This window comes from Perognathus longimembris, chromosome 11, assembly GCF_023159225.1.
Source record: "Perognathus longimembris pacificus isolate PPM17 chromosome 11, ASM2315922v1, whole genome shotgun sequence".
Taxonomy (NCBI): Eukaryota; Metazoa; Chordata; class Mammalia; order Rodentia; family Heteromyidae; genus Perognathus; species Perognathus longimembris.
In genome coordinates this window covers 62,775,121-62,796,370 of record NC_063171.1, presented here as the reverse complement: position 1 = coordinate 62,796,370, position 21,250 = coordinate 62,775,121, and the positions used below count along the sequence as shown (strand labels likewise).

Here is a 21,250-nt window from a genome sequence, read left to right as displayed (position 1 = left end):
AGTAATTTAGGAATTTGGATAGACTTATAATAGCTACAAGATTCCACCAAATTCTCAGCACCCTAGTTGGCATGTCTTAGCACAATAAAGGTGATAAAATTTGTATGTCACAAACTGTGTTCTGTCAGCCCAGAGACTGATTCAATGTTGCATCAAAAACTCACATACCCTTACATGGTAAAACCTTGAGAAAACTCAGAGAATGAATCTTTTAAATGTGTCTCAGTCCCTGGCTAAAATAGTTCATGGTCAACTATTCTGAGGATGGGCTTATGAACCAGGGAGCAAGGTGGTTTTGAAGAGAACAAATATGGTTTTGAAATAGAAAATCCCTTAGAGGGGCTTCTTTAAAGAAAGGAGGGAACCTACACTGGGAAAGTGACTTGAAAGTGGTTGCCTGAAGGAACTCTTCACAGAACCAGGATGGTGGCAGATGAGCAGAGCATTCTGCGAAGAAGGAAACGAACCCAGAGCTAAAGAGGTTGGCATTCCGTGTGGCCAGAGTAGAGTGGGGGAGAGGTGAAATGGGAAAGGTGACACGCAGCCCGGAGTGGATCGAGTCACCTCACTGAAATCTAGAGCAATACGGCCAAGTTTGAAGCCAGGACTCTACTGCCAGATAGATGATCAGTTTGGTTGCTCCGTGGAGGGAATATAGAAGGGAGATAAAAATGGAAGCGTCGAGGTCAGTGAAGAGGTTCTTTCAACTCTTGCCTCTTCCGTCCTTCTGGCAGCTTGCCTTACCAAGGATGTCACGCTGGCCTGCATCGCCTGCTTCTGAGCTATCAGCTTGTGAATGTGTGAATGTGCTCTTGTCCATATGCAACAGGTTGTATATTTCCTGTGAGTGTGCAAGACGGGCTTTGATACTTAAAAATCTAGTGTTTCCCGAAGACCTTGCACTTCATTTTAACAGACTAAAATAAGACATATAGGGGCTGGGAATATGGCCTAGTTGTAAGAGTGCTTGCCTCCCATACATGAAGCCCTGGGTTTGATTCCCCAGCACACATATATAGAAAATGGCCAGAAGTGGCACTGTGGCTCTAGTGGCAGAGTGCTAGCCTTGAGCAAAAAGAAGCCAGGGACAGTGCTCAGGCCCTGAGTCCAAGGCCCAGGACTGGCAAAAAAAAAAAAAAAAAAAAAGACATATAAAGACTGGCTAAGGTAGCATGCTCCTGGAATCCAGGCACTCAAGAGACTGAGACAGGAGGGTCCCAGGTTTCAGAACAGCCTGGGCTATAGAGTGAAACACTGACATGAAAAATTCAAATATTAATAAATGAAACATACAATGTTACTCATCTGGCACTAAGCAGTCTTTATTCCTTGGGCAGAATAGTTCCCACTTGCCTACAATAAAATTGAATCTTAAAATACACACACACACACACACACACACACACACACACACACACACACACACATATATAGATAGATATACATACGTACATACATTTAAATACATAACTTGCAAACCCTTCTTTGATGATCCTTTAACACTGCCCAATCTATACTTCTTGAGTATATTTTATATACTTTTCTCTCACTCTGAAGAGAGTCCATTTTACACTTTCTCCTGGCCTCTGATGTTTCTGTGTTTTGCCATCCAGCGTGCCTACAGCGCAATGGTTTGCGATCAGGTCAACAGTGGTAATTCCCAAGGAGATTTCCATTGAGAAGTAGGGTGCTTGAAAGGAGTAGAGTGGGGTCAGGGGGAGAGGGGTGGATGAATGAAGAGGAGAAGAGGGGAAGAAGGCAGCCAAGAATCCACTGTAGAGCCTACAGCATTGAAGAAGAGTGAGGGAAGGGGTGGGTGGGGAGGGATGGGTGAGAATGTTGAAAGGAATGACAGGGACCCAGATGCACTGGATTCATCAACTGCTTTGTTACATGGCAACTCCTTTGTACAATACTTAAAGACAGCTAAAAACAAAGAAGTAGGCCAAAGAGTTGAGCATTCAAAACCATAGCCTTGGGTATCAACATTCATTGTGAAACTTAGGACTCACTTTCGCAGGTACCCTATTTAGTAACCATTTTTAAACTAATATGATGGCCTGTACTTTATACACATAAAACATTATAACAACCTCTTTGAACAGTGAACTGACAGTATAACAAAATGAACACCAGGACATTGGAACATGTTTTGTCAAGGGAAGGGCAAGTGAGGGAAAGAGAAGGGGGTTGATGGATGGAGAAAGGAAAGATAGGTGACAGTAATAATATTCACTGTAAATATATGAAAATGGAAGGAGGTAAATTGGGGAAATGAGTGGGTTGGGGGGAGATGGGGGGCATGATGACGAGGAGGACGCTGATCTAGATGTATTGTACTCGCAGACATGTTGACGTGAAAACTCTCTGTATAACTGCTTAAAGATAATAATAATTTTCAAAAGTACCTGGAATGAAATGTGTGAGGAAAGAAGTGGGAAACCTGAAAGAAAATAGTGTAATAAGATAAAAAAAGAAGATAGAGAGAAATGGGAAACTTATTCAAATCATGAGTTACTTGCTTCTTATCTATAAGACTTTAGACAAATCACCTAACTTCTCTCTGAATAATGGTGTATTGCTCAAATTTGAAAATGTATGTCAACTGCTATACAAACTGAAAGTTCCATAAGAGTGCAATGACAATCATAGCCACACAGAAGAATAATCATAATTACAATATCATTAAAATATAATTACAGCTGAATCCTAGTGGTTCACACCTGTAATCCTAGCTACTCAGGAGGCTGAGATCTGAGTTTAGAGATCCAAAGCCAGCCCTGGCAGGAAAGTCTCTGAGCTTCTATCTCCAATTAACTAGCAGGAAACCAGAAGTGTAGCTGTGGCTCAAAGTGGAAGAGTGCTTGCCTTGAGCAGAAAAGCTCAGGGACGATACCCAGGCCCTGAGCTCAAGCCCCTGACCAATGCCCCAAAAAGGGTAATTATAAAGAGATTAGGCTGAGAAGTCATTTCTGTGTATAGAAGTTTGACTGCATAGCTCTCAAATAGACAAAACAAATTAGCTTCTTAGTATCAACCATGTATTTACCTAGGTACAAAACTCTACAATGATTCTTTATTTAAAAATTTATCTTATTAAACAGGTGATGTACAGAGGAATTACAGTTACATAAGTAAGGTAATGAGTACATTTCTTTTTGAACAGTGTCACCTCTCCCTCACTTTCTGTCATTTTCCCTCCTCTAACTTCCCTTCCTCCCATGTCGTACAGTTCATTTCCCACACAGTGTCTGGTGAGTATCTCTTTTGCACTGGTTCACCCTTGCCCTGCCTCTTCTGTAATTCTTCTCACCTTCCTCAAATCAGATAAACTTATATACAAAACAAAGGGAACCAAACTCAGAAACAGTGACCGACCACAGGGAATAAACCAGAAGAGGAAAAAAATGAAAGACAAAAGAACTGCAAACAGTACACTAAAAGAAAAAAACCCACAAAAACCCCTCTTGTTTCCATATCACGGAGATCATTTCCACTAGCATCATTTTATGTGGCCCTATGTGCATGGCTATTGGGTTATTGCGATCCTCTGCTAGGAGTGTTCTAGGCATATTATAATAAGTCTTAACTGGAGGTTTTAGAGTCACTCCAAGTGTCCTGTCTACTCCTAACTTCCCAACACATTATTCAGAGATCAAATAATGAATTATCCCTTAAGTCTTACTTGTAAATGCATCTAGACATTTTGCTAATGAGGCCACTTCATTCATGCCAAGCAGCATCTTAATTGATAGATTCACTAAGAACACACCAGAACATGATGAGCCTTATATCGATCTCTCAATCAAAATTGATCTTCCTTATCAAAAAGATTGGAAAACTACCATGAGAAAAAAGAAAGTTGTTATAAACAAGACAACACTTGGACTTTATTGCTTTTCTTTCTCTCAACAGTAACACAACGGATATCTCCATTTGCAGTAGATATTAGAGAACTTTTAGAACAGGTTTTGTTGAAGTAGAAAGAACAGGACAGACTGATTTTTTTTTTTCTCACAGCAGAAGCTTGTGGGGAACCTGACAATCTTCTTGAGGACAATTTTGCATAGTAAATAAGTCTTGCTGCTAAAATTGTCTGGGCCTAGGTTTGAATTGTCTTGTAGTGAAAGACACTATTTGTAAAAAGAAAAAAAAAACAACGAACCAGAAGAGTAGTTTATAGATTCATTTGGTTATCTAAATAAATCAAGTTTAAATGTTTAAAAATTCAGTTACTGTGACATCTTTCATCCCCTTTGGAGTAGTCTTGCTGAATACAACATCATTTGCCACAAGGTGAGAACTTGAAGGACATTTATAATTTAAAAATGTGTGTTTATCACTAGCTCCAAGTAGTTGTCCAGTTTTAACATGCCAGTCTCAGAGTTCAGTGCAACTCCATCAGTACCATTTCCTTTCCATTGGTCTCCCCCATCTTTTACAACACATTTAGATATTTGAGAAAATAAAAAAGGACTAAAAAATACTTAAAATCAATATTACTTATGTGGTGTTTAATAGCATATCTCTTGAGAGGAAAATCTTATAAACGACCTCCTTTCTGAGTAGAATTTCTTCAGTTAAGGAAGTAAGATGCATTGCTATGACTTTAAACTTTTTTTTTTTGCAACTTCCTGCGAAGGGGACTCTTCACAACATTTTTGGAGAAGTTAGTAAAAGCGAATCTGACATCACTCCCTAGCAGTACTTGCAGCTAGCAAGTGGTTTTGTTCTTTGGGTAGCAGAGGAGGAAATTGCTCCTCGTCCGATAAAAAGCACAGTGAAGAGTATGTGTGGATTTCTTTTATTTCTTGACTTGGTGTTTTACAGACAATTTTTGGCGAGATAACCTTTGATTTGCCTTGCAGGTGGACGCATGGTGTTTCTCGGGGCCAGGACTGATTTCCAGATATGACCATGTACTTGTGGCTTAAACTTCTGGCCTTTGGCTTTGCCTTTCTGGACGTGGAAGTGTTTGTTACAGGTAAGTAGAAGGATTATTAATTTTTTTTGCCCTTTTGGAGAAACTGGTTTGAAATGGATATTAAAAATAAGTTCTGTTAAGTGACTGACACTGATAAGAAAAATGGCCAAGGTTGCGTTGGCTAGGAGAGACAGAGGCTGTTGTAAGATAGAATACATTGTTTCTGTTTAAAAAATGACAGAAAGGTTTGGGAAGAAAGAACACTATTTAAAATGAAAACACTGCTTATCTGTATCTTTATTTACAAAACAACTAAAGGATATTACAAAAGCAACAGTTGCTTCACCTTCCATGAGCTGGTGAACATGAGTTACTGAAAGTCTAAGGAGTTGTTTAATGACAAATTCTCAGTTTGTATGTTTTAAGCAACAACAACAAGTGCGCTATCTCCCAGTCGGAAGATGTCCTGAGTTGCATGAAATCCAAGTTTTGGGGGGAGAATTTGCTTCCTCAAAATTTGATTATTGTTGAAATATTTTATTGAATCTGTAGGCATATAACAGTTCGGAAATACATTCAATAAAATATTAACTTTCTGCTGCTATTGTCTGCTTCGAGTTAAAGTTTTTGCTAATGGTTCATAAACTCTTGCTTTGGAAATCCTGGGGAATGCTGCCCTTCCTTGGAGCTGCAAAATGTCATGGCCTTGAGGTTGTAGAAATATTTAAATCTTGAAGAACCATGCAAATGCAATGTCCTTCAAAACGAATTGAACCTTGTATAGTCGGCGTTTTGATCTTTGTACACTTGTGGTCTATTTAATCATTTATTTCTTGCACAGTTTCAGTTTAGGTTACACATACTTTTTTCTCTTTTTAATAACATGTTTAATAATATAACATTGTCTCTTTTTACTGACAAAGGAGGTTTATTATGATGTTTTCATACATGCATACATGAGTATATTTTTATTTACTATTATTAACTAACAAAAAGATATACAAAATTTCTTGTGAGGAAAAAGATAAAAAACCTTTTAGAAAATGATTAAGGGGACAGTGAAATGGAATTATTCTAGAAATTCTAAAATAAATGTAGACAATACTTTTTTTTAAAAGTCCTGCTTCTTGAATTTCGCTTCACAATAAGTGTTTTGTTGTTGTTTGTTTAAAGACAGTAAGATGAGATATTTTGTTGTGGTGATATTGTTTGTAGTGATTTTCCAATGGAAAGAGCAATTTTTAAAAATTCCTGTGGGAACAGCACACTTGTGAAGTATGTAATGTCCTGTCATCAGTGAAAAGCAAATCACAAAGAATCATAATTAAATAAAGTACTCTATGTATTTTATCATTAATCAGAGCATATTTTTTTACTAAAAATTTCCCTTCAGGAAATGTTGGTAAGCGGTGTGTATATGTGTGTGTGTGTGTGTGCGCGCGCGCGCGCGTATGCGTTTCGTTGTTGGGCTTGAAGTCAGGGCCGGGGTTCTGTCCCTGAGCTTTTGTGCTCAAGGCTAGTGCTCTACCACAAGTAGAGCCACCGCACTACTTCTGGCTTTTGGGTGGCTAATTGGAAATAAGAGTCTCACAGATTTTCCTGCCCAGGCTGGCTTTGAACCACAGCCCTCAGATCTAGTCTCCTAAAGGTAGCTGGGATGGCAGACATGAGTCTGTAAAGCATTTCTGAGTGAGAATTAAAAGAACACTGAAATATTTTACAGGCAATAGAAAAAACTGTATGAAAGTTTCAAATCAGTCTATCAAATGTTATTTAACATTCGAGAAATCTTTGGATTCCTCATCAATGAGGTTGAGTGAGCTAGAAACCTTGAAACCCACATTGCCTGTAATAACTTCTGCTACAACTTAATGGCTATGCAGAGGGAGATTTATTTTTTTTTAATTTTTATTATCAAACTGATGTACAGAGAGGTTACAGTTTCATACGTTAGGCATTGGATACATTTCTTGTACTGTTTGTTACCAGAGGGAGATTTATTAAGAAAGACTGACTTTACTTGGAATTGCTCACAGTACTATTGACATCAAACATTTTTCCAAAGGGCTTAGTGAATCTTGCTCATTACATATGCTTATTTTTGAAAAAGAATAGTTATTCACGTAGTCACTTGTATCTCTAAATAGTGTGCCATTCTAAGACACACTTGGTGATTCAGTGTATAATTTAGGAAGTATTAATGCTTCAAACTGAACATTTTTATTTAGAAACACCAAATGAAGCAACAAGTGAGTTGGTCTTACATTTTATTTTAATATCTTAACATTAAGTTTGTGTCTAGGATACATGAACTTTTGGACAGCAAACTTATATCCTCTAAATGTATAAAGAAAAATAATCAAGTATAGAAGAAATACCAATGCATTACAACTGGGATGTTTTATTTAATTTCAAACACATGTCAGGAAGGCCAGTGCTTTACCACTGTAGGCATGGATACTGCTAAGTTCTTTTACATGCACGTGTCTGTTCTCTTCTGTGGAGGTTAAGAGGAGATATATTCCTCTTTTACATCGTGTCTCTTCGTTGGAACTAAAACTTTGCTTGTCATTTGTAAGCAGTTGTAGGCACAACAAGGATTTAGAAAGCCCAGGTCACAGGGAGTCTTCTAATAAATGTGAGGGCAGACAAATCTCCATCTTTGAGCAGTTAGAAGTATTTTGCATTATGCCACACAGAGTATGTTGAGTGTTCGGAGTCAACACTGCAGAGACCCGTTTTCTGAACGTAACTCTTCATTTTTCCATCCGCATTGAAAAATCCGCACTTTGCCTTGAACGTCGCCATCTGGCCATGTAAAGTCATGATGTAAAGTGGATGAAGCCAGTCTCGGGAGTGGCCCAGACTTAGTGACTCCATGAGGTTCTGTGATCTGGGAATGACTGCTTATTTGTTTCTTAAAAGCGTTGTTCATGCCGTCCATTTTTCTGAGACTCTCAACATTGCTCGAATTAGGTAGAGGAGAAGACCCAGAGGATTTACAGAGCTGGATGTCCTTTTCCTCTCTTACCCTCACCCAGAGTGCTTTGCTTGAGCTGGATTCCTTCTCTCTTCTATTTGATATCTTCTCATTGGTGAGAAAGAACAACACTCCATTGCTCACAGACATATCTGTGTATAGATACATTCATGCACGCTAGCTGCATATGTGCTGCATAAAGTTACACTAGGTACATACGCTGTTATACATGCTAGTTTATTATGTATCATCTATTCGGGGCCTTTTGCTCACTATCCAGGTACTCAAACACTTGAGCCTTGTCCCTAGTCCTTTTATGCTTTAGCTAGTTTTCAGTAGGGTCTGTCGTTTTTCACAAAGCCAGCCCAGAGCCATGGCCTTCTACTTATGTCTCCCTTATAGGTGGTTTGACAAGGACACACCAATACACCTGGCTTATTTTGTTGAGGTGGGGGGTCTGTCTTATTTGTTTGGGGTTGGATTTGAACTATAATCTTCTCAATCTCTATCTACCTAGTAGCTGGGATTTTATGAACTTCAGTTCTTGGGTTGTTTTATTTTATTTTCTGTTTTGTTTTGTTTTTGTCGCCAGTCCTGGGGCTTGGACTCAGGGCCTGAGCACTGTCCCTGGCTTCTTTTTGCTCAAGGCTAGCACTCGGTGACTTGAGCCACAGCGCCACTTCTGGCTTTTTCTATATATGTGGTGCTGAGGAATCGAACCCAGGGCTTCATGTATACGAGACGAGGACTATACCACTAGGCCATATTCCCAGCCCCTTATTTTATTTTCTATAAGCTAGTTTCATTACATGTTTCTGCCGCATGGCCCGTCCCATGCATGACTTATGGCCATTGAACTCCTCAGTCAGACTGAAGCTCATGGTGATAAAAGAAGAGAAAGAGAACAACCTCTGACAAAGAGGTCAGAAGAGAATACGAGCACAAAAACAATTTGGGCAAGATTAGATAAATTAATTTTTCAGTCCTTAACACACATTGTCTTCTTTTTACTTTGTTATCTCATACATACATAGTCTTCTTTGCTATTTCACACATATATATTCATAGACATACATGAATATGTATATGTGAATACATATGAATGAATATACAAATATATATTCATATATATATGAATGGTTTTATATATGTCTATATATGAGTATATGTATGTGTGTGCGTATATATGTATGTATGTATACGTATGTGTATATATCCACTGCTGGCTTTTTGGGCTTACTTGGAGATAAGTGTCTCACGGGCTTTTCTTTTCCAGGCTGTCTTCTAGCCACAATCCCCAGCTCTCAGCCTCCTGAGTAGTTAGGATTAAACACCCAATGCTTGAGAATGTCGTTCCTGACTTTTCTTTGATCTGCACTTTGGTCACTCTGCTCCTGTCGTTCGAGGACTCAGGTTCATCCTTCACATATATATGCCCAGGGGGAGAAAAGTGAGACATGGAGTGGAAAACTCAGGCGTTACCATGAACAGAGTCAGGGCCAGCTGTTGCAAATCCTGTTTGGGGGGGTCGGTGGAGGTGGGGTTTCCAGAGCAAGCTTTCGGGAGTGTGTGACTGGACTTCAGACCCTGAAGATCCAGGTAGACAAGGAGCAGGGCAGTAGCCATATTGATTCACTTTGTTCATGGATACAGCTCTAATGGAGACAAAACTTCACATTTAGAACCTGGGTTTGTATGTCTATATGACAGAGACAAATTCTCATTATGCTGATATTCTGTTTTTCCAGTTATCCTAAAATTATGAAATGATGTATGCAGCACAAATAGATTTGAATCTGAGCCTACTTAAATCTGAATTCAATTTGTCTAACATCTTCCCAAGGATGAGTTATCTGACACATAGTTGCCTAGTGCCAAAGGGTAAGGTACTAGAGTATTTTCAGGATATCAGATTCATTCAGCAAAGTGATCTCCATTTCGACATCATTTCCAAGGATGCAGAAATGAAAAATTTATAGCAAGTATTGATTTTGTGCACATAGACCTAGCCAATGCATTTTAAAGTCTTGAGAAAACTCAGCCTGCATTCATTCTTGTTTTATTTGCCAATGTGTTATTTTTAAATTCTAGCAAGCCTCAGGCGTAATTAATGTAATGTTGAAAGTCATGTTTGAGAATCACCAAAGATCATGAAAAAAAATAGAGATGAAAAACTCTTCTTTTCTCTCATTCAAGACAAGCATACATGTACAAATATATGAAGCTACTGTTTGCAAACTTTTCTATGTGCATTAATATTTTCTACAACTGGTTCAGTCCTGAAAGTTAATCAGAATGACTTTTTTTTTTTTGGCCAGTCTTGGGCCTTGGACTCAGGGCCTGAGCACTGTCCCTGGCTTCTTTCCGCTCAAGGTTAGCACTCCGCCACTTGAGCCACAGCGCCGCTTCTGGCCGTTTTCTGTATATGTGGTGCTGGGGAATCCAACCTAGGGCCTCGTGTATCCGAGGCAGGCACTCTTGCCACTAGGCCATATCCCCAGCCCCAATCAGAATTACTTTTCATATTTTACTAGATTAAGTACTACAGACTCAAGCTCCAACCATATGAACGTATTTTATGGTATACATACATATATATATTTATACATATATATGACCTCTATTATATATAACATGTCTAACTTTCACTTTCTCCTAACAATGACACAAAGGTCTGGAGTGAAGATGCTAATTCACTGAGAACTTCACTGTTCAGATTTCACTTTTTGAGCTATTGCAAGCCTAAGTTATAATGCAACGGTAGTGCAGTCAAGTGAAAAGAATCATATCTATATATTTAAAAATAACAGCAGACTAAAATTTGAACAACTAGGAGAAAATCTTACAACTAGTGCTTACACTGAGTGGAAAGCAAGAGCAAGGGCAGAGCCGACGGTACACTTTATGTACCGTGAGTGGAACACTTGGTATAGGAAACTTAATGAAAATCACTGCTAGGCAAAAAGAAATTCTCTTCATTTCAAGGAAATTAGGAATGACAGGAAGTGAAGCAGGAGCCATTTCCACTGGCCAATGTCATGGCATCTGGAGTTAGAAATGTTTTTGAAATCTATTCTATGCGCTGTGTAATGTTGGTCTCAGTCCTTTTTCATCTTTATGCTACAGTTTCCTTCTATAAAGTGTCCTAAGCATTATGAGTGATGTTTACAAAAACACTTTGAAAACCGAGAAATCGTCCTTAAATGTATACAGTGTGTTCATTGCATCTTATGGCAGCAGAGCGTGTAGTAGGTCTTCAATACTGAATGATGTCCTGTTCTAACCACATCTCTTCATTGAAATCCCAGGAGGAGGAAGAGCAGGTTAAAAGTTCTGTGGTCAAGGACAAAGACTTGGATGTCTTTGATTTCCTTTAACTTGGCACTCCCTTGCTTTGGGTATGTTTCTAGGTTCCTCTGGCTGCGACTTTATCGACACATTTCCTAAATCCATCCTACCTACTATTGTATGTCAGGGATGCTGGCCTTTGTTGTTCTTAACAGTAGTTCTGTTTTCCTTCCATTCTCCGATGCTCATCTTTAAGATTATCAGGATTATCTCTGCACACTCACATCTGTACATCTCTCCTTGAATGGCTTCCTGTGGAGTAGAGAATATTTGCACCAGCTGATTTGATACTCAGGATATTTTGACTCAGCCTTTATGAAAATAAACACTAAATACTGTGTTAAAATATACCAAACACCTGCAAGATTTCCTTGAAGTGCAGGAAAAAAAATCTCCACTTAACCAACTTAATTCCTGAGTATTTTTACCTAACCTAACTAAATAATTGCCAATATTTCAAAGTTTATTTTGCTGAACTAATATTGAGCTGTATCATTTTCATTTAATTATTTACACAAAACTATTACACTCATAAATCAATGTTACCCACATCAAATTATGAGAATTATAGCTTATGCTTCTGGGGGTTTTATTTTGTAGTCATTATTTTTCTGAGAGTAATTTTAACTATGCACTAATAAAGATTTAAGTCTTTCAAAAATGTTTTAATTCTTTTTAGCCAGGAACATTTTCTGTATACTGTTTTAGTGCATGCTCATTTTTAGTTTATTTTTGCACATCAATTTTACATAAATGATAACATAATGTCTTTTTTCCCCCCTTGAAACCTGTATTGGGCAAGGGTAACCACTTTCAGATTTCTGTTGTGTTCTTGTTTCTATGAGTGATGTTGATTTTGAGATGGAGAGCTCTTTCCTCTGTGTTCATTTTTAAATTCTTAATGCATTTTTCTTAATGAAAATTTTAGAGACAGTGTTGTTCTGCCACCATCTACAATTATAAGGCTGAATGCTTTTGTACAATGTCCTGACCATCATAGGCACTGGGTACCAAGTTCTTCCTCATTCATGGAACCGGAAGTAGACAGAGGTATCAGTGAGTGCAGGAAGTATCCACGCATGGTGTCACATCACCTGACCTGGCTCTCTGCGTCTTAGGAAATGGATAAAAGCAGTGGGCACTGCCTGTGCAATTCCAGTCAGACCGTCTCCATTTCCCTCGCAGGATTTTTAACTACTTTGTGACACCGACTATATTGTTAGACCTTGCATTTCCCTAAACTTGCATTTCTTTTTGTGAATTAGTGGCCATGCTGTTTTTCCCCTTTATACCATTTTCCCCACAATTGAGGAAGTTATAATTGCTCTGCAAAACTTAGCTCAAAACTCATGTCCCCGGGAAGCTTCCTCTACCTCTTACATACTCTCTCTTCTGCCTCCCCCCCCCCACCTCTTATTTTTTGTGCCCATCTTGGGGCTTGAACTCAGGGCTTGGGTGCTGCTCTGATCTTTTCTGTGCAAGTCTAATTCTGTACCACGTGAGCTTCACTTCCGGGCTGGCTATGAACTGTGATCCTTAGATCTTTAGATCACAGTAGCCAGGATTACGGGCATGAGCCATGAGCACCTGGCTTTTCTATCTATTTTACACCTGGTAACATGGGGTGCTCTACAATACACCTTGCTTCAGCTGGTTAATGGTGATGATACTCTTTTATAAATTATTAATATAAACTCATTAGTTAAAGTATATATAGATTATGTCTGTAATCTTAGCCACTCATGAGGCTGAGATGTGAGGATTGTTGGTTGAAGCCAGCCTAGGCAAGAGAGTCCATGAGACTCTTATCTCCAATTTATCATCAAAAAGCTGGAAGTGGAGCTGTAGCTCAAGTGGTGGCGTCACAGACTTGGATGAAAAAAGCTAAGGGACAGTGCCCAAGCCCTGAATTCCAGTCCTAGCACCAGCACAATAAATAAAGAATTAAATAAATAGTATCTATATGTGGCATAAAACTTTCCTTGTTAATACTACTCATAAGTACCCAGTACTGCATATTTTTTCTGCAGAATTTTCAAGGAAAGATATTGGGAGGTATGTATATTCTCATTAGCTATTTTACAAAGAAAATGGGTAGACACAGGAAGGAATTAATCAGCAGTACGCATGGTTTATTTCATAATTTATTCTGTAAAGGAAATATTTATCTAGAGAAAACAGTCAAAACACGTATAAGAACATAACACATAAACACATGCTAGGCATTTGGGTCATTTTACAGAGTGGTCTCCCAAAGGCACCAGCTCCTGTCAAAGGGGTTTGGGAGAGGTGGGGGCTGGATTTAGTTTGGGTTCATCTGTTGCCTGGTCTATTCTTCTTCCCTTGGACTTATCAATCTTGTTCAGCCTGATACTCAGAAAATTGCAGGCCAGATCACGATTTTTGACAAAGCACAGCAAGACCAACAGGTTGTTGGTTGACCATTTCTCAGAGGCCCTTTGAGTGCACATGACCCCATCCCCTGCTCTAGCTCCTTCTAAGAACCCCAGTGCCTGGAGCCCCTTCCATTCCTTTGACAAAGACTAATTCACTGGATATTGACTTCCCTTATATAAAAGCAAAAACGATTATCTTTGATTAATCTGCCTTTACCACACATGCTGGCGTCCCTCAGGGGATGCTAAAGTGGCCTGTTCCAATCATCTTGAAGAGGAAGCTAAGCGAATGTAGGACTCGGTCTGTCTTGGGGTGAGTGATACCGGGAAAAGAGCGGATTTTCCCTTGCCTAGTTGTTTTTCTTATATTACATAAACTGAAAGCCATTGAAGAACTCACCAAGCTTTGTGTCTTGAAGTGCAAGGGAAGTAACTTGACCTTTAACGTCTTTGATGGTTGAGGTTCTCATCTCACTGGAGGAAGCGCAGACACCAGATCATCCTCTCCTAGTCCCAGAGCCACTGAAACCAACCTGGTGGAGCCATCTTCCGAGTCTCCCTTCCAGAGACAACTTGGCTAAGCTCCGGAGAAAGAAAAGGAAAAAAAAATATGCTTATGGTTTGTTTAACGTGACTAATAGGAAATGCCAATCCCATCACTTAAGTCAAATATTCTACTTTTGACTTCTTAGACCCACCTTTCCAAACACTCGTATAGATTCTAAAATGACATTTTAAACCAAAATCACATGCACATGTTTCAGCTCTTGATGAACCTGTGTTTTTATGTCCTGAATTTATCAACGGTTGTCTTAGGTTTGGTCAAAAAATAGACTGGCTAAGAAAAGCTCAGGGATATGAATAGGATATGACTTTGGAGTTGGAATAGGGGAAGAAGATTTTTATGAGAAGTTGACAAGCATAGTAAAGGAAAGAGAGCTGATAAGAGACATTAGACTAGTTGAATCTTGGCTTTCAAGGCCCTGATTCTGCTAATCACAAAGCATTGTGGAAATGATCAGTCAGAGCTCAGTTTCCTCAGATGTAAAATGCAAATCACAAGAAGTAATAAATGGGATCATTCACTCACTGGTTTATCAAGTATTTAGTAGGCTGTCCGTATGTGCAAGAAGCTGTTCTAAAATAGAAAAATGTATTAATAAAATGTATATTCTAACAGAAATGGAGGGACAAAGGGTGAACGAATGAAACAGGGCAGTCACTGGACAGACGGGAAAATCTGGGAGAGAGGGAGGGAAGGGGGGACACTGTACAAAAAGAAGTGTACTCGTTACCAGACTCACATAACTGTAACCCTTCTATATATCATCTTTATAATAACAATTAAAAACTAAGATACCCTTATATTCAAGCATGGAGAGATAACATAACTAAAACAAATCAGATAGTAATAAGTATGGTAAAGACTATGAAGCAGTCTAATATAATAAAGACAGGCAAGATTCAGAGGCAGATGTTTACTTTTCTTGTTGGTTGTGGGGCTTGAACTCAAGGCCTGGGCACAGTCCCTGAGCCTCTTCTTTCTCAAGGCTAGCACTCTACCACTTGAGCCACGGTGCCACTTCTCGCTCTTTCTGAGTAGTTTATTGAAGATAAGAGAGTCTCAATGACTTTTCTGTCCAGGCTGGCTTTGAACCTATGATCCTCAGATCAGCCTCCTGAGTAGCTAAGATGACAGCCATGAGCTGTTGGCACACAGCTGCAAATGCTTCTTGAAGCAGAAAAGTCAAAAAGATCTTTTTGAAGAAGTGTCTTTAGCAGCTGACATGAACTAGAGATCGTATGACGAGGAACTGGCAGGTGCAAAGGCCCTGTGGCAAAAGAAAACAAATGGTTGGATTCAGAGGGTTCAGGTGCATGCTTCCTGGTGAACAGAGACTGAGAGGTGAGAAGGTAGACAGATAAGCAGGAGAAAGGTCTGTAGAGCCCCGTGGGGCAGGATGAGAGTCTGGATTTCACCTAAGTGTGCAAAGAAAAATTCGAACCTTATTTCCATGTGACAGAGAGTTGCGGCTGCTGTGAAGATAAGAGATTTGATATAAAGCACGTTGCGTTGGCAGGGGGTGGAGGGGAGCCATGGTACTCTGTACTCAGGGTTGGCAGTGGAGGTGGTAACAAACAGAGGGGTTTGTGTCACATCAAAGGAAGTGTCTACTTGCGACAAGTGCAGACCTTGTAGAGAATGACAGGCCAGCAGCTCTCCCTTTGAGCTTCCGGAATGGGGGAGCTGGGAGAGGGGTGCAGGGTAGAGGCTGGTCTTCTGCCCATGGCAAACACCTGGCTGTGGCTAGCTCGCACAGAGAGACGCAAGGTGCCCGCTGGACACGAGGAGGGACGCGCCACGAGTCCCAGATTTTACAGTCATGGCACTGCTGGCACTTCAAGCTCCAGGGTTGACTGTGAGGCCATGGACCAAGCTCCCAGCCCCCAGCACCCTCTGCATCTAGATCCACCCCTGCCCCCCAACCCAGCACCCTTCCTAGGGGGCAGCTCGAGAGGAGGGAGGAGGAAAACTGGAAGCAGCTTACGGTGCCCTCTGTGAGGGCAGAGCAGGGGAGAGGACTTGGTGGGAAGTAGTGAGACTTTACTCAATTCCGCACAGAAGCCCCAGCTCCTGACATCTCTTCAAAGGTCAAGTCACAGTTAGGAATAGCGGCAAGTACCTCTATTTAAAATCGCCAGAAGAGTCACTGTTATCAAGGAATGTATAACAATGTTTGGAATAATTATCTTCAAATAATGCATCCCTAGTTGGATTGGGTGCACCCCCCCCCCTGCCCCCAAGAACGTTGCAATGTTACTTAATTCATTTGAACAGAAGTTGTATAGTATATGGAGAGACTCCTAAGTTAGAAGGTGAGCTGACATTGTCTGGAGAATTGCCTTGGCCCTGTTAGTTGGATGCATATATTTTGTTTCACTGCATTTTGATTAAAAAAAAATAGTAAAAGATACTATTTAAGCCAGTACTTGGATAGGTTGGGAATTTGTTATGAGTTTATTGGTTACATAAAAAAAGCTGTTTTAAAATATGATTTGAAAGCTTGAACATCTTTGAGAAATTTGAAAGCAATTGATTATTAAAGTGGTAAATATTAGGTGGAGGTTACTATCACTTATAGTTAAAAATCAAACAAATAAAATGGCAAACATATTATATATACACTATATATGTATTATACACATATCACATGTTTTTATAATACATATATATGTTTATAATGTTGATTTCAAGTGTGGCAAGTTTTCTCAAGCGACAAAAACCTCAGGAGAGATTTTTTAAACCTTTTCAGCTCACCCTGTTTTGATGAACTTGTAGATAGCTAATAAGAACAGTTAGCTGAAAGACACAGTGTTGATCAGCCTGAAACTTTCGTTAATGTTTTATGGTATTACTACACTTAGCATAAGTTTACAACTCATCACAAAGAAATATGTCAACTTCGGTTTGTTGACCCTTAGAAAAGATACTGATTATTATATCCTGAAAGGAAAATGGTTATGATTAATTAGTTTTTTTTTCTCATATGAAGTAGCAAAATTGAGTAAGGCAGGAAGGGGAAGTAACGAAGGACACGCCCACCCGCCTGTGTGCTTCTTCCTCTTCGCACTGTGTCACTCCTACCTGTTGTTCCTATTTGTTAGGATTGCTAAATGAATGTACAAATACTCCTCGGTCATTCGTTCTTAAAAAAATCTTTCATTTCACTGCATTGATTTTATTTGATTTTATTTTGATTCATTTTATTTATCTTATGATGCTAGGAATCAAATCTATGACTTTGCATAATATGCTGGACCAAAACGTTACCACTGAGCTATACTCTCAATCCACGAGTTTTAATAGGCGAAGCATAATGCTTACATTGGGTGCAAAAGCAATCGAAATATTACTAGCATTTATTCTGGGATATAGTAGTTTAAATTTTTTTTTTCAACTTACTAAAATTTCAGTAGGGAAAAATATCATAAGTACACAGGGAAAACCACATCCTTTTCTCTTTCTTCCCCTGCTTAACCTTCATATAAATATCAAGGAGAAAAATAATATAAATAAGACAAGTTAAGTACATCTGATTCACCCTCATTAAAAGAATAAATGTGGGGCTGGGAACGTGGCTTACTGGTAGAGTGCTTGCCTACCATGCATGAAGCCTTGGGTTTGATCCTTCAGTACCACATCCACAGAAAAAGCCAGAAGTGGCGCTGTGGCTCAAGTGGTAGAGTGCTAGCCTTGAGCAAAAAAGAAGCCAGGGACAGTGCTCAGGCCCTGAGTCCAAGCTCCAAGACTGACAAAAAAAAAATAATTGTGGGAAAAAGGATGAGAGGAGGGAGAGACTGGAATGAAGTGTGTGGGTGTGACGTGCATGCTGCTGCTGTGTTTGAGGAGTGGATAATTGTGCTCAGGGCTTCAGGCGATGGAGCAGAACATGTCATTCTTGGGACACGGGAACTCTCATGCATGTCAGCAGTAGAGAGATGAAAGCCTAGTAAACCCAATGATCTGTTTTCAATCATGGGAGTTCCACTGTGTACATGAATATCCTTGTGTAGAGCTCTTCATAAAGGGTGGTGAAATCGATGACTAGACTAATCTGTTGTTTATATTATTTATGGTTAGCATAATTGTTACGCTGTGCATTTAGAAAACTAGAAAGGAGCTTTCATTCTAGGAGTTAAAGGATAGATATCTTGACTCTAAAAAAAAAATCACACCAAGAAATACCCCATATATAACTCTTTTAAGTGAAATACAGAAATACAGAAAATTTATCTGTTGTCAGTGTGGACTCCTATTTTGTAATTCTTCTACAAATTTTTACTCCGTACAGAATGAAAGATTAAAGGAAAATGCAGATCAGTGTGATTCCTAAAGCTATGATTTTGTGCTATCTTGTCTTCTGCTTATGTAGTATCAGACCTAGAAAGATAATTCCTTCACAGTCTACCTATCTGCTCGACAGTAATCTTTATACTTTAAGACAAAATCTATACATAAATATAAGTAAAATCAAAATAATATGCCTTATCTGCTAATCCATCCACGAATCCATTCCATATTTCATACAGAAAATCTTACTTTGCTTAACAAAGGCTGAGCCTATGGAATTTTCAAAGATGTCACATGTCAAGTATCAGGTGTCCTCATTTGCCTTTTGCTCTGGGAGTTAACATGAGGATTGGGTGCGAAAAGACCACATTTCCTCCCTCTGCCTTTTCTACCAATCCTCTTTTATAAATAAACATATGTCACATTTGCTAATCCAGTTGACATGATTCTAACATGTACTGTTTCAACATACAATGAATTATGGCATTCTCAAAGATTAAAAAGTGCATTTGAAATCTCTTAGAAAAATGATATGAAGAGCTAACCTCCAAAGTTTGATTTTCCTTTATGGTGTCAATTGATTGAAAGGCCATCAAAATGCGGTTCAAGTGTCTGTGGGTTAACAATAATGATGATGGTTGGCTCTGCATATATTCCTTTCATGCAGAAAAAAAAGATTATTTTTTTCTGATTGAAATAGATGATAAAAAATAGCATGAGAAACAGGGTTCGTCTTCTTATTTTATAATGAAAAGAGATTTGAAATTAGAGAGCCACCAAAATCTATGTAGATGACAGAACTTAGTTTTGTTCTTAGAGAGAACAACTGTACTTTTTTTTAACTTTCTCTGTTTTATTGTGTAATTTTTGCAGTTCATGCTAAACTCTCCAACTGACAAAATTCAGCACACAGCAAGTAACTTCAGTTGCTTGGTCGTTCTCTTGAAATGCAACTTGCTCTTTGACTCACTTCAATTTTTCTTACTTAATATAAGAATAATATGCCTTGTAACTCAAGAAATTTACATAAAGAAGATGTGTCAAAGTTCACCTGGATATATATATATAGCAGCAGTACATTAACAAGAAAGACTTTTTTTCATTGAAAACAATGAGTATTAAAAAAGAAAATTTAAATGCTGGTCAATAGAGAAGGAAGGGTATGTAAATAAAGTCATAATATTCAATATACAAATATGAAAATGGAACTAGGAAAATTGTGGGATGTGTGGGGTTAGGAGAGATGGGAAGGAACAATGGAAGGGGTGACATTGATCAAGATGGACTGTACTCATAAATTGAAATATTGAAATGAAATCCCTGTGTACAACTACTTTATGATAATAAAATTAAAAATACCCATCAACTATTTCCACATTAAAATGATTAATAATTACAAATCCATTAATAATTTAGGGAAGGTTTTATCTCCAGAAACATATCAATGGCTGAATCCATCAAACCAATTCAATTAATTCAACAATAATATTTTATTCTTTTCCTATTACTTTTAGAGTCTATCTCATGGCTATAGTCAATGCAATTTAATTTATACACCAGATATCAGGAAAAAAGTGTCTTCTCATTATCATTAGAGGCAAGAATGCTTTGTAAACACACCACTTTATTTTTAAATAGCAACTTTGAATTTCGTGTTCTTTACTATTTCATAAAGACCAAGTATTTGTCACAGCACTCTATTTCAGAATTAATAATATTTCTCTTATTTGAACTTGGATACTGAAAATAAAAAGTTTAAAGAAAGAAAAGAGAAGAAATGTCAAAAACAGGGATTTGTTCAAATGGAAGGTATCTTCCATTGTCTAATAACTCAATTTCAGTGGAAGGAGACCTTAGAAATCAATGCTTTAAATTGGTCTACCCCCCCAAAATGAAAAAAAGCTGAGACTCAGCTATGTACTGACTCATCTATTTCAGTGAAAAATGAAGTGTGATCCAGAGTCCTCTCACGATTCTACAGGGCTCTGGTCCAATACAGTGACGTGAATATCAGATGAGACGCTTAAGATCACGTTTGAATCCTCACTCCACTGCTGCTTTTCCTTCATCCCGCTTAGATTCTGTTATTTGATAGTGAGCAGGTTCTTGACTCTTACAGGCCTCGGTTCCTTTGCCATCAGATGGAGGGCACAGCCTGGATCCTCAGTCGTGACCCCACAGGAAATGGGGTGCAGTACTACCCATCCCGGCCCATGCTCCATGATGCCTTTTCCCACATCCCAGCTGTTATCTCAGGCATTGCCCAATGCCCAGAGGGAAGAACTGCTGCCCCTCATCACCCTCACCGAGAACTGCTTGCTTCTTTTCTTGGATTGGTCCAGTGTTAGCATTGTGCTGTTGTAAGCTTCACGGTTGCCCGGTGAGGCCTCAGCAGAGGTGCCCACTAAGCACTGCAGAAAGCACCCACTACGTGCTACTACCGCCTCGTTCTGCAGGCCAATGTAAGACACAGAGACCAGTTCTGTTCAGTCTCTGAATCACAAGGTACTGGTGCTGCTCTTACTGTCCCTCCTCTTCTCTCCCTGTTCACCCTCTCCAAAACACAGACCCTACAGGAGTTGCTAAGGCCATCAGGCACTTGTCTGGCAGTAGGTGGAGACCAGTGGGGCTAGCATGGCGGCTCGGCCGTGCAGTACAAGGGGATTTTCTTTCTCATGCAGTGCAGCTTAGCTCTCCGAGGACCGTTCCTGTTTGTGTTAATTGCAAGAAACGCAGGACATGCAGAGGAG

The 21,250-nt window shown here is 39.1% G+C and overlaps 1 protein-coding gene across 1 annotated transcript in view; it reads left to right on the top strand.

Moving 5' to 3' along the window:
• The first annotated feature begins 4,673 nt into the window (after nt 1-4,673).
• Nucleotides 4,674-21,250, top strand: part of Ptprc (protein tyrosine phosphatase receptor type C) — an 89,448-nt gene continuing 72,871 nt past the window's right edge. Inside the window, exons 1-2 of the mRNA XM_048358255.1 lie at nt 4,674-4,787; nt 4,869-4,972. Coding sequence (XP_048214212.1) covers nt 4,912-4,972 — 61 coding nt within the window. The 5' untranslated portion in view covers nt 4,674-4,787; nt 4,869-4,911. The remainder of the gene's footprint in view (nt 4,788-4,868; nt 4,973-21,250) is intronic.